General features: G+C 31.9%; 1 protein-coding gene across 1 annotated transcript in view; it reads left to right on the top strand.

Moving 5' to 3' along the window:
• Positions 1–12,333, top strand: part of THEMIS (thymocyte selection associated) — a 239,256-nt gene that overhangs the window by 119,760 nt on the left and 107,163 nt on the right. Inside the window, exon 5 of the mRNA XM_051997716.1 lies at positions 7,986–8,031. Coding sequence (XP_051853676.1) covers positions 7,986–8,006 — 21 coding nt within the window. The 3' untranslated portion in view covers positions 8,007–8,031. The remainder of the gene's footprint in view (positions 1–7,985; positions 8,032–12,333) is intronic.

The raw sequence follows: 12,333 nt of genomic DNA, 5'->3' as shown, positions 1-12,333 counted from the left end.
TCAGTGCTTGGTATAGTATCTGTCACATAGAAGATGTTTAATAAAAGCTTGCCGCTTCCTTGCTTTATTTTCACTATAGCTATGCCCTTGAGTCATTAAAAAAGAGGTTATATTATTATTTATAATGTTCAATTTAATAAATCAGAGAAGTGTGTAATTGATTTTAGAAATATTTTCATCTAAAAGAAAAGGCTTAATGCTTAAAAAATAAACTTTAGAAGTTTGTTTGTTTGTTTTTAAATGTGTTTATTTTTTAAGACTGTCTCCTTATCTCATCCAGACTAGAAGTGTAGGAGCTACATTCAAACCTTATTTCATTTGTGATCAGCATCAGAGCTTTGACACTCTATTTCTGATTTTAGCTAATTTTCCCTTTCTTAGGAAGCCTGGAGTCCTGCCTTCTTCAACTCCCTGGGCTTCACAGTTTGGGATCCAGATTTAGTACAATCACTGAATCAGCTTAATACATCAAAGATTTGAACTCCGAGCTCTTGCAATCCACTAATTTTAAAGTCCTCAGTAGTAGTGTGCATTGCTACACTCAGTGGATCTAAATAGCTCAATTTAATTACTTTTCTGTCTTCACCTATAGTAACAGAATCAATATTCAAAACTAGGGCTTCTCACTTCCTATAGAATACTCCATCTACACAATTCTCTTTTTGCCTATTTTGAGAAAGGAGCTATTTCACACAGGTAATAGATAGTAGAAAGGAGCTAATGACATCTTTAAATATATATCATCTTCTTCCTCTATCTATAGAGAAATATCTTGTAGGAAAGAAAATACAGCAATGAAAAAGAAAAACAGAATAACAAACTAACTACCACATTAAATGAATGATAATAATTGCATGTTTTGCACTAGAATGACCCATCTCTGAAAAGAAGAGAAGGAAGTCTGTTTTCTCATCTGTTCTTCTAAATCATCCACAGTCATTGTAATTACACAGTATTTACTTTTAATTTTTTTTTCTGTTGATACAATTATAGTTATTGTGCATATTATTTTTCCAGGTTTTATTTTCTTTACTTTGCATATAGTAGTATGTCTTTCTGATTTTCTCTCTATTCTTCATATTTATTGTTTCTTTTAGCTAAGTAATATTCCATTAATGTATGACAATTTGCTGAGCCATTCCAAAACTAATTAGTAGTTATTTTGTTTCTAGTTCTTTATTATTATGAGAGGTAATGTCATCCATAACACAAAAATATTAGGTAGCAGTGAGCCACTATTACTTATTTCCATAGGGTAGTATGTAATAAAATGAAATGGCAAGGCCTTAGGGAAAACTTTCTGGCTATAAGGGTAAGGAGATATTGATTAATATTGTCAAAGGGATTTTTCTATGTTCATTTTCTCTGGAGATTTAAAGAACACAATGGATTACTATCTCTGTGCAAGGTATAGCTCTGCCTTTGAACAACTAAATGGACCTTGTCTACTTGTCCTTTTATATATATCCATGGGGATGTTGCCTCAGAGGCTGAGTGATAATTCTCAGCCACATGTTCTGATCTTTTAGAGGGAATGAAGACTTTGGAGAAGATTTTTTTACAGATTCACAAGGAAACCAAGATCCTCAAAGAACAAAAATATTTCACAAGTATATCTGTATGTATAGAAATAGGAATCTGAGAAAGAGAGTGTACAAAATTTTATGGAAGCAGTTTTTCCTCTTTTCCCAAAGAAGTTCCAAAATGATCATGAGTAATATGGAAATATTGAGAGAGTTGAATAAGAATATGACTTTTCTGGTGCCCTCTTGACTTATAACTAAGTGAGCAGAATTTTCAATTCTCTAATTGAATAGGACCTTAAAGACTATAATTTCTGTCTCAGAAGACAGAGGAATACTTTAAGCACATTACTTCCTTATAACAGAGGGTTGAATTTGATAAAAAGGCAAAATTTCTTCAGTCCACATAATCATTCATATGTGCACATATCCTTTCTTTGAATTTTTTTATCTGCAGTTTTCTCATATTTAAAAAGGGGAAATAGGGACAGGGAAAGGGGAAGGGGAAAAAGTTTCTGGCTTTCATATTTCAGAGGTATTTTTTCATTGATGACAGAGAATGAAAATATTTCTGCTTTCCAACCCCAAATCAATTTTCTAAAGTAATTATTAAAATATAAAATAAACAAGTTAATTAAGAAAAAGCAAAGATAGATGTTCAAAATTTTCTCCTTTTTTCCAAAATCTGGAAAACAAAAAAAAATAAGCAGAAAAAAGAAGTATGTTAAAAAAAAAAAAAAAGACAGGAAGGGTGGTAAGTAGACACTAATAGAGAATTTTTAATATGTAAAAAAAGTCGTTGGCCTTCTCTCTAAATGCTCTAAAGACTCTCACTGAGGGAAAAAACGACTCATAGGTTACACATTATTTAAACAAAAATTCTCTAACTCAACCATTTCTTCTGTGAATTTTTATTATCCACCATCTTCACTGTCTAGAGTTCTAGTAGGGTTTGATCACAGAGTTGTAGCAAGTTTTTATGCAGTTTTTTATATTCTAGTTGTACCTTTACCATACAATGTAATTATCTTTGATACATAATTGGGACATTATAGTAAAAGTCCAAACAAACCCAGGCAAACCAAGAAAATTTCAAGGTAAAGTATTTTTACTTAAGTTTTGAGGGAGACCAGGAAACAGAAATGATTCAGAACAAACTTTAATGAGAGAAGTATCTCTGTATTACTCTGTAGCTAGTTATTTGTATTTATTTAACTCTTGCTGCAACTGTATATTACAGTGATAAGTAAATGATGTACTTTGCTATTTTAACAGATTTTTTAAAGTTGTTGAAAGTATAATCATGTTATTTTCTTTGCTTTGGTTAACTAAGTCTATGGAATGCTAGGCCTCTTTCCCCTACTTTGCCACCCCCAACCACAATGCCACAGTATAAACTGTTGTTATTCACTTAATATTTAGTATCTGCACCTATTACAGTACCTGGTACATAGTAGGCACTTAATAAATGTTTATTGTTTGATTATTAACTGATTGCAAGAGTAATATATAGAAGGAAACAAAAATGTTAGCATAAGAAATTAACTTTGCAGACTAAGAGCTATGAAGTTCTTCTCCACTAGCTACTCTTTTTTTCAATTTCATTAATTTAAAATTTAGAGCTTTTAGGATTCCCCAAAACAGATTTTCTAATTCTTAGTGACAGTTTATTCTTGTGCTATAAATGCTATTATTTTTGTTGGAGATTTTCAAATCTATATCTTTAGATTCTATCTCTTTTTTTGAACTTCAAACCTATAGTTCCACTTGTCTACTGAATATCTTCACCTAAATAGTCTATAACACTTTTTTTCACTTCTTTAGTCCTCAATTTCTTACTCTAAAAATGGAGGTAATAATGAAATGATACTTGTGCCATCTCCTTCATAGTATTGTTAGGAAGAAAATATTTATACATTATATATAATGATCTCTTTCTTTTCCTCATCTCCTACTTTAAATTGTTAACAAACTCTTGTCAATTTGACCTAGATGTCTCTTCTGTTTGTCCTCTAATTTACATTACCCCTAGTTTAATTATAGTGTGGGATCTCACTGAATCTTGTCTGATCCACTGTTCCTTCTAGGTCCATTATCTTCTAGTTCTGATTTATTTTCCAAATCAGTGCCAGATTTTGTGCTGGACTTGGAATTACGAGAGTTGGATTCTAATCATGTCTTAGATATATCTATATTTATCTATTTATCTGGATAGCTAGTTAAGTAGATATAGTTGTATCTATGTATATAGAGATATAAATATATGTACTATATATTTATATTAAAGTCACACATATACACCCAGAAGTGTGTATGTATATACACATATATGAAACCAGATTTATTGGGGAGACATTTTGGAGTTCCATCTCATCACATGATCCAGGATAATAATCATTGATTGGAACCCTTGGGCACTTCAACTGAGGGCATAGTCTTTCATGTTTTTAATTTTTCTGGTTTCTAATTTGCTATTGATAAGACCAGTGTAAATCAAAAATAGCTGGAAGGCAAGTCACTGAAAAAAAGCAATAATTCAGAGAGGGATGTTGTTAGCACTACCTTACATACTAGAGAAATCTCCTCTTATTCTCCTCCTCTTCCTCTTTCTCCTCCTCTTCTTCCTCCTCCTCCTCTTCTTTCATTTCCTCCTCTTCTTTTTCCACCTTCTTTTCCTCTTTCACCTCCTCCTTACTTCCTTCTTCTCCTTTTTCTCTTCCTCCTCCTTTTCCTCTTCTCCCTTTGAAATCAGATATTCCTGACTCTTGTACTCTATCCTCTTTACTCCCTAGTTACCTCTAAAAGATATGGGCTATGGTGTTTCTAATAGTTTTTAATTTTCAGAAATGATGGGGACCGTGAATCTATCTCAGAAAATGACCAATTATGTGATCCTGGACTAATCACTTAATCTCTTATATTATCAATTTCCTTATCTGTTAAAACTGGGACAATGGTACTGGTACTACCAGCCATGCAATGTTATTTTGAAGAAAATGCTATGTAAACCTTAAAGCACTTAAAGTGAACATTATCATTTCTTCTTATTTTAAATTAAATGTTACAAAGCTATTCTAAACATAGATCCTATAGAAAGTAATGCATAATTCTGTATGTCATTTCCTGGGGGGGGGGGGGAGGGGAGGAGAGGGGAAGATGGTATGTTTCAGGCTATGGAACTTCTTGATTGTAAGAGGGAACATACATCCTTAAACAACTCTAAATCACATTGCAAGTAAAATGTACTTCTTTTGCATGACAGTGATTGGAATATTATTTTGACTAATGTGACTTATCAGGTTAGTGTTGGGAAAGAAAATCTTCCAAAAAACTTCCTCTCATTTGCAAAATAATGACATACCATTTTCAGAAGCTTTTCATTTAAAACCTAGAGACACATTGTCTTCTATTACTATGTTCAATACCATTTGGAGAAAGCTGACCTTCCCTGTTAAAGTTGAACACTTATTTTAGTTTGCCAATCATGTATACAAGGCCCCCAAAACAATGATCAATAGAAACCAGGTTGCTAGCATTCTTTGCAGGTGGTTTTTTTTTTTTGTTTTTTTTGTTTTTTTTTTTTTTGGTTGTTGCTATTGTTGTTGTTGTTGTTGTTTAATTCTGTCAGCTATTTCAGTAGCTGTTAAAGAGAAATACAACTTTAACCAAATGTTTGACTAGAGATGCTTCTACTTTATTGCTTAACTAAAGGTTGCAATTTTGTTTATGCTTGTCATCTTTATGGAAATACAAGTTGTCCTTCTGACTCAACTAACTGCAATTTATTTGCCAAGGATGTGTGCACTAAATCATACCAAATCATGCAGGTTTCTCTAAGCAGTCGACAAGATGGGTCATTTGTGCTTTTCAAGTAATTCTCTAATTTTAGTATTAGCATTGAAAGCATTCTAGAAAAAAGTTTAGATCAAGACTTTCTGGTTTGCTAGTCTCAATTCACTGGCACAGATCATTTGAAATTATAATATAAAAGATTAATATTCATTTATTCATATTATGGCTTTTCCCATCTCTTCACATAGAGGTTTCTAAATGAATATGGAGTTCTTTCTATTATTTTCTTACAGGTTAGAAATAATAGCCATGATGTCATGACATGGTGTCTTGAAAAAATTCTGTCTCTGGTTCTGTGATGATTTTTAAAGTCACAGGATAGGAAGGTTTACTTTGTGCTGCTGTAAAATTTGAAAGATATTATGCATTTCTTTGGAATGCTATGAAGAAATACTCATTATTTCATCTTGAAAATTTTTTTCAGAGACATCCCAAGATGAAGTTCTTGAATACATTAAAGAAAACTATAATCCTTTAAATCTAGTCCATTTCACTCTTTTCAAATACCAATGATGAAATAAAGTACCTTTAGCATAAATTTACAGTGTTTGCAGGGAAGCAGAAGAGGATTTTGAACAAATCACAATGAAAGCTATCAGAGCACTCTAGGCCAGGAAGAAGAATCATAAGGTAGAACCATAGGAATCATGGGATTTTTTTTTCTTTTAGCTAAATGAGGTCCTAATAACTATTACTTGTAAATAAAAACCATAATATAGTATTTCTTCATAATGCTCACTTTTGTCAGATTCTGGGAATAATTAAGGAAATGAGATCATTTAATTATCATGGCATTTAAAATATTAAGGAAATAAAAAGTATTAAAAATTGCAGGTGGAGCCAAGATGGCAGAATTGAGTCAGGATCTCACCAAAACTCTCCCAAATGAGAAAAATACATGAAAATGATACAAAAAAATTATGAAAAAAGAGTCAATAACTTGGTCAAAGAGGCATACAAAAATAACAAAGAAAATACTCTAAAAAATCAGAATTGGCAAATGGTAAAAAAAGGTACAAAAATATGCTGATGAAAATAAATCCTTAAAAGGGAGAATTGAGGGGAAGGAGGGGAAAATTTGGAATAGAAGATTTTGCAAGAGTCAGTGTTGACAAAATTACCCATGCATATGTTTTGTAAATAAAAAGCTATAATAAAATAAATAAATAAATAAATAAACCTGGGATGGAAAATGCCATTCACATCCAGACAGAACTATGGAGGCGGAATGTGGATTAAAGCATAGTATTTTCACCTTTTTTTTTTTTGTTTGTTTGTTTTTACTTTCTCATTTTTTTCCCCTTTTGGTCTTATTTTTCTTGCATAACATGACAAATATGCAAATATGTTTAAAAGGATTGTATATGCATAACCTATATCAGATTGCTTGTTGTCTTGGGGAGGGAAGAGATAAGGGAGGGAGAATAATTTGGAACACAAAGTCTTATAAAAACGAATGTTGAATATTATGTTTACATGTATTTGGAAAAATAAAATACTACTGAGGAAAAAAAGGGAGAATTAGAAAAGCTTTTTTTTTTTTTAAAGGTACAGAAATTCACTGAAAAAAAGAATTTAAAAAGTAGAATTGACCAAGTGGAAAAAAGGGTACAAAAGCTCCCTGAAGAAAATAATTCTTTAAAATTAGACTTGGGAAATGAGCACAACTAGGAGATCATCATATACTTCAACAACAATACTGTATGAGGATGTATTCTGATGGAAGTGGATTTCTTTGACAAAGAGAAGATCTAATTCAGTTCCAATTGATCATTGATGGAAAGAAGCAGCTACACCCAAAGAAAGAACTCTGGGAAATGAATGTAAACTGTTTGCATTTTTGTTTTTCTTCCCAGATTATTTTTACCTTCTGAATCCAATTCTTCCTGTGCAATAAGAGAACTGTTGGGTTCTGCACACATATATTGTATCTAGAATATACTGTGACATATTTAATATGTATAGGACTGCTTGCCATCTGGGGGAAGGGGTGGAGGGAGGGAGGGGAAAAGTCAGAACAGAAGTGAGTGCAAGGGATAATGTAAAAAAAATTACCTAGGTACTGTCAATAAAAAGTTATAATTATTAAAAATAAATAAATGAAATTAGACTTGGGCAAGTGGAAACTAATAACTCCACAAGAAAACAAGAAATAATAAAATAAAATTAAAAGAATGAAAAAAAATAGAACAAAGTGTGAAATATTTCATTAGAAAAACAACCAACAATAGCAAAACACTTTTGAAAAGGATTGGGGTGAAAGGTGAAAGAGAGAATAGAATAAACTGGTGAGAAATACAGTTAATAATAATAATTGGGAAAAAAATTTAAAGCAAGCTTCTCTGATGAAAGACTCACTTCTCAAATGTATAGGGAACTGAGACAATTTATATATATATATATATATATATATATATATATAAAAGAACCATTCCCCAATTTACAAATGATCAAAAGATATGAACTATATCTAAAGGTCTCTAGAATCGTGCATATCCTTTGACTTAATAATGCCACTACTAGGCATGAATCCTAAAAGAGATTTTTTTTTTTTAAAAAAAGGAAAAGGACACATATGTACAGAAATATTTATAGCAACTCTCTTTTCAGGGACTAAGAATTGGAAATTGAAGAGGAGATGGCTGAATAAATTATGGTATGTGATTATGATGGACTATTATTATTCTGTGGGAAATGATGATCTGGATGCTCTCAGAAATACTTGTAAAGTCCTCCGTGAGCTCATGCACAGAGAAATGTATTGTGTCAGGAGTAACTGTGGAATGATCAGCCGTGAATGACTTTTCTAGTCTCAGCAATACAATAATTCGCAATTACATTGAAGGACTTATGATAAAAAATGCTATCCATACCCAAAGAAAGAACTCTGGGAAATGAATGTAAACTGTTTGCATTTTTGTTTTTCTTCCCAGATTATTTTTACCTTCTGAATCCAATTCTTCCTGTGCAATAAGAGAACTGTTGGGTTCTGCACACATATATTGTATCTAGAATATGCTGTGACATATTTAATATGTATAGGACTGCTTGCCATCTGGGGGAAGGAGTGGAGGGAGGGAGGGGAAAAATCAGAACAGAAGTGAGTGCAAGGGATAATGTAAAAAAAAAATTACCTAGGTACTGTCAATAAAAAGTTATAATTATTAAAAATAAATAAATGAAATTAGACTTGGGCAAGTGGAAACTAATAACTCCACAAGAAAACAAGAAATAATAAAATAAAATTAAAAGAATGAAAAAAAATAGAACAAAGTGTGAAATATTTCATTAGAAAAACAACCAACAATAGCAAAACACTTTTGAAAAGGATTGGGGTGAAAGGTGAAAGAGAGAATAGAATAAACTGGTGAGAAATACAGTTAATAATAATAATTGGGAAAAAAATTTAAAGCAAGCTTCTCTGATGAAAGACTCACTTCTCAAATGTATAGGGAACTGAGACAATTTGTATATATATATATATATATATATATAAAAGAACCATTCCCCAATTTACAAATGATCAAAAGATATGAACTATATCTAAAGGTCTCTAGAATCGTGCATATCCTTTGACTTAATAATGCCACTACTAGGCATGAATCCTAAAAGAGATTTTTTTTTTTTAAAAAAAGGAAAAGGACACATATGTACAGAAATATTTATAGCAACTCTCTTTTCAGGGACTAAGAATTGGAAATTGAAGAGGAGATGGCTGAATAAATTATGGTATGTGATTATGATGGACTATTATTATTCTGTGGGAAATGATGATCTGGATGCTCTCAGAAATACTTGTAAAGTCCTCCGTGAGCTCATGCACAGAGAAATGTATTGTGTCAGGAGTAACTGTGGAATGATCAGCCGTGAATGACTTTTCTAGTCTCAGCAATACAATAATTCGCAATTACATTGAAGGACTTATGATAAAAAATGCTATCCATACCTAGAGAAAGAACTGATTATGTCTGAATACAGATTGGAACATACTTTAAAAAAATACTTTATTTTTCTTGCCGGTCTTTTTTTGTGGGGGGCGGGGGGAGAGAAGATCTATGTTTTCTTTCATAATGTGACTTTTACGGAAATGTCATATATAATTTCACATGTGCTTTCCTTCTTAATGAATGATGGAGATGGGGAGGAAGAGAGAGAATCTGAAACTCAAAGTTTTAAAAACAAATATAAACAAAGTATTTCCCATGTAACTGTGAAAAATAAATGTTAAATATTAAAAACATAAAAACAACCAACCTGGAAAATGGATTGAGGAGAGATAATTTAAGAATTACCAACTATCTGAAAGCCATGATTTTTTTTTTAAAAAGAGCTTAGACATCATAGTTCAAGAAGTTAACAAGGAAAGTTGCTCCAATACTCTAGAACCAAAGGGTAAGATAGAAATTGAAAGAATCTACCAATTACTTCATGAAAGAGATCCCAAAATAAAAACTCCCAGGAATATTATAAGCAAATTTCAGATCTGGAGATAGAGAAATTATGGACTTGGATTTGGATTCAACTAGGTATCTAAATATTACTTTGTAATCTAGTTTTCTCCTTTCCTTTAAGTTATATGAGAGCTACTTCTTATCTACCATCAGAAAAATGATTTAGAAACAAACAAAAATTTTGTTACCGCTTTACTACATTAATAAATTATCTAGAGCTGTCAGATATTTAACATTAAAAAAAAAGAATGATAGAAAATTTATCTAAACCAAACAGGGAAAGAAAGAAAAAATGAGGAAGCAAAAACAAATTGAAATATTTCTCTAAAATAAACTAAATATTATTGTTATGTTATACAGATATTACCTGATTTTGTATAATTTCAGTTTTTTTTGTTTGTTTTTAGCATCTAAATGGTATAACAAAATACCATGGGTAGCTCCAGTTATCTGCTTGATCATCAAATGGTACTCTTTGTAAAAGCAATCTAAGATTGTGTTGTCACTACAGATAACTTTTTATTGGAAATGTTCTTGTGAAGTATGTTTATGTGTAACTTGGGCTTGTCTGGACTAGGCCAGAGAGAATACCATGTATTCTATAGTGTGAGTGGGAATAGCTCTCTATAAATGGCTGCATACCCAATCCATGTTTCTTCTTTAATAGTCATTTTTTTTTATAATGGGGAGATTGAGATAGTTGAATATATATATATATATTTGCTTCACCTTTCTCACTTATGTTCTTTTCTGTGTATATTTTTTCTTCTATGAGCAGAGTAGTTAAAGATGATAATATATCCACCATGAATTAAGGAATGAACTCCTTTCCTTGCTACCTCTATTGCTTTGACCATAGTAACCTTGGAGTCAGTATCATAGGTCAGAAGGAAGTGTAGCTTGCCAGCCTGCCTGGAACAGGAACCAAAAGAAACCAGGGTACCTGGGCTCAAACTAGAGGTAATAGGAATTTAGCCTAGAACTGGGATTGTGTAACCTGGAGCGGGGCTTCTTAAATTTTTTTCCATTCACAATTCCTTTTTGACCAAGAAATTTTTATGTGACTCTAGATACATAGATATATAAAATAGGGACACAAATCAAATATTTGCTGATAATAAAGCATAATTTCACAGTCCTCAGATTAATTTATGAGACCACATATAGAATTGTGGCCTTTAGTTTAAGAAGCTTAGATCTATAGAAACCAGAAAAACTATTAATTAAATTCACTTTTCTTACCAGAGACTGAGGTGGTGCAGGAGGGTAGGAAGATTATGGCTTCCATAAATTGGATAAAGTTTATATTTTTGTGATTATACATTTTGAAGTAAATATTTCTTTCAAAAGCTAATCTCACGGTTAGTGGTTAAATAAAACTGGGGAATAGAAGACCCATTCTGTACTTGGGAAAATATCATCTAGGGGGTGGAACCATTTGCAGAGAACCTATAACCTTTCTTCTCCCACCTCCACCTCCAACTATAGAATCCTGAGTGGTGGGAAGTGAAATGTAATCTGCACTTCCAGATACTTAGGGTCAGGATAATATAATTATATTAAAATAGGAACCTATTATATACACATATAGAGAATAAGAAAAGCTATTTTGAAAGCCAATATTTGCAAGTTTTATTTCATGAAAACACTATTTATTATAAAGACTATAAGCTCCTTATGAGTCAGGATTGTTTCATTCTTTGTCTTTGTATTTCCAGTTCCTGCCACAGTAACTGGCACATAGTTGAAACTTAATAAATGCTTGTTCATTGACCAAATAAGACAATATTTGTATGGTGTCTGGCTCATGGTAGGTATTATATAAATGGTTTTCTTATTGTCATCATTAATTGATTTATTTATTCATTTTGACTTATACTTATATCATAAAAGTAGAAAAAGTATCCTTTGAACTAATTTACAATTAGTTATCTTTGGAATTATGCTTCAGCTTCTAACAGCTAGCTCAGAGGAAAAGTTATCTCTGTAAAATTTAGCCCCAAGAAATTGTGTTGTGAGGAACAATACTACTGGATCAGTGAAAGTTGAAATTAGAACTTTTTTTGTTGTTGTTACTCTTTCTACTGTCTATCTAATTTCATCTTTCATCAGTCCACTAAGGCCTTACTCTGATTCATAAGAAGGGCTAATGGTCTGTGAATACATATAATGAAGACCATCTAAATCAATTTTTTTCTCCTCCTCCTTCCTTCCTTCCTTCCCTCCTTCCCTTCTTCCTTCCTTCCCTCCTTCTTTCCTTCCTTCCCTTCTTCCCTCCTTCCATCCTTCCTTCCTTCCTTTCCTCCCTCCTTCCCTCTCTCTTTACCTCCTTTCTTCTTCTCCCTCTTCCTCTCCCTCTTTCTCTTCCTCTCCCTCTCCTTCTCCCCCCTCCTTTTCTTTTTAATAATTTGAAAATTTATTTTTGTTAATTGAGGTTAATATGTATCTGATTACATTTAAGTTTGATATAAACCTATTGTTTAATCTAATCCCTTTAAATATGTTCA

The sequence above is a fragment of the Antechinus flavipes genome, chromosome 4 (genome assembly GCF_016432865.1).
Source record: "Antechinus flavipes isolate AdamAnt ecotype Samford, QLD, Australia chromosome 4, AdamAnt_v2, whole genome shotgun sequence".
Taxonomy (NCBI): domain Eukaryota; kingdom Metazoa; phylum Chordata; class Mammalia; order Dasyuromorphia; family Dasyuridae; genus Antechinus; species Antechinus flavipes.
This window is presented reverse-complemented; position numbering and strand designations above follow the sequence as displayed.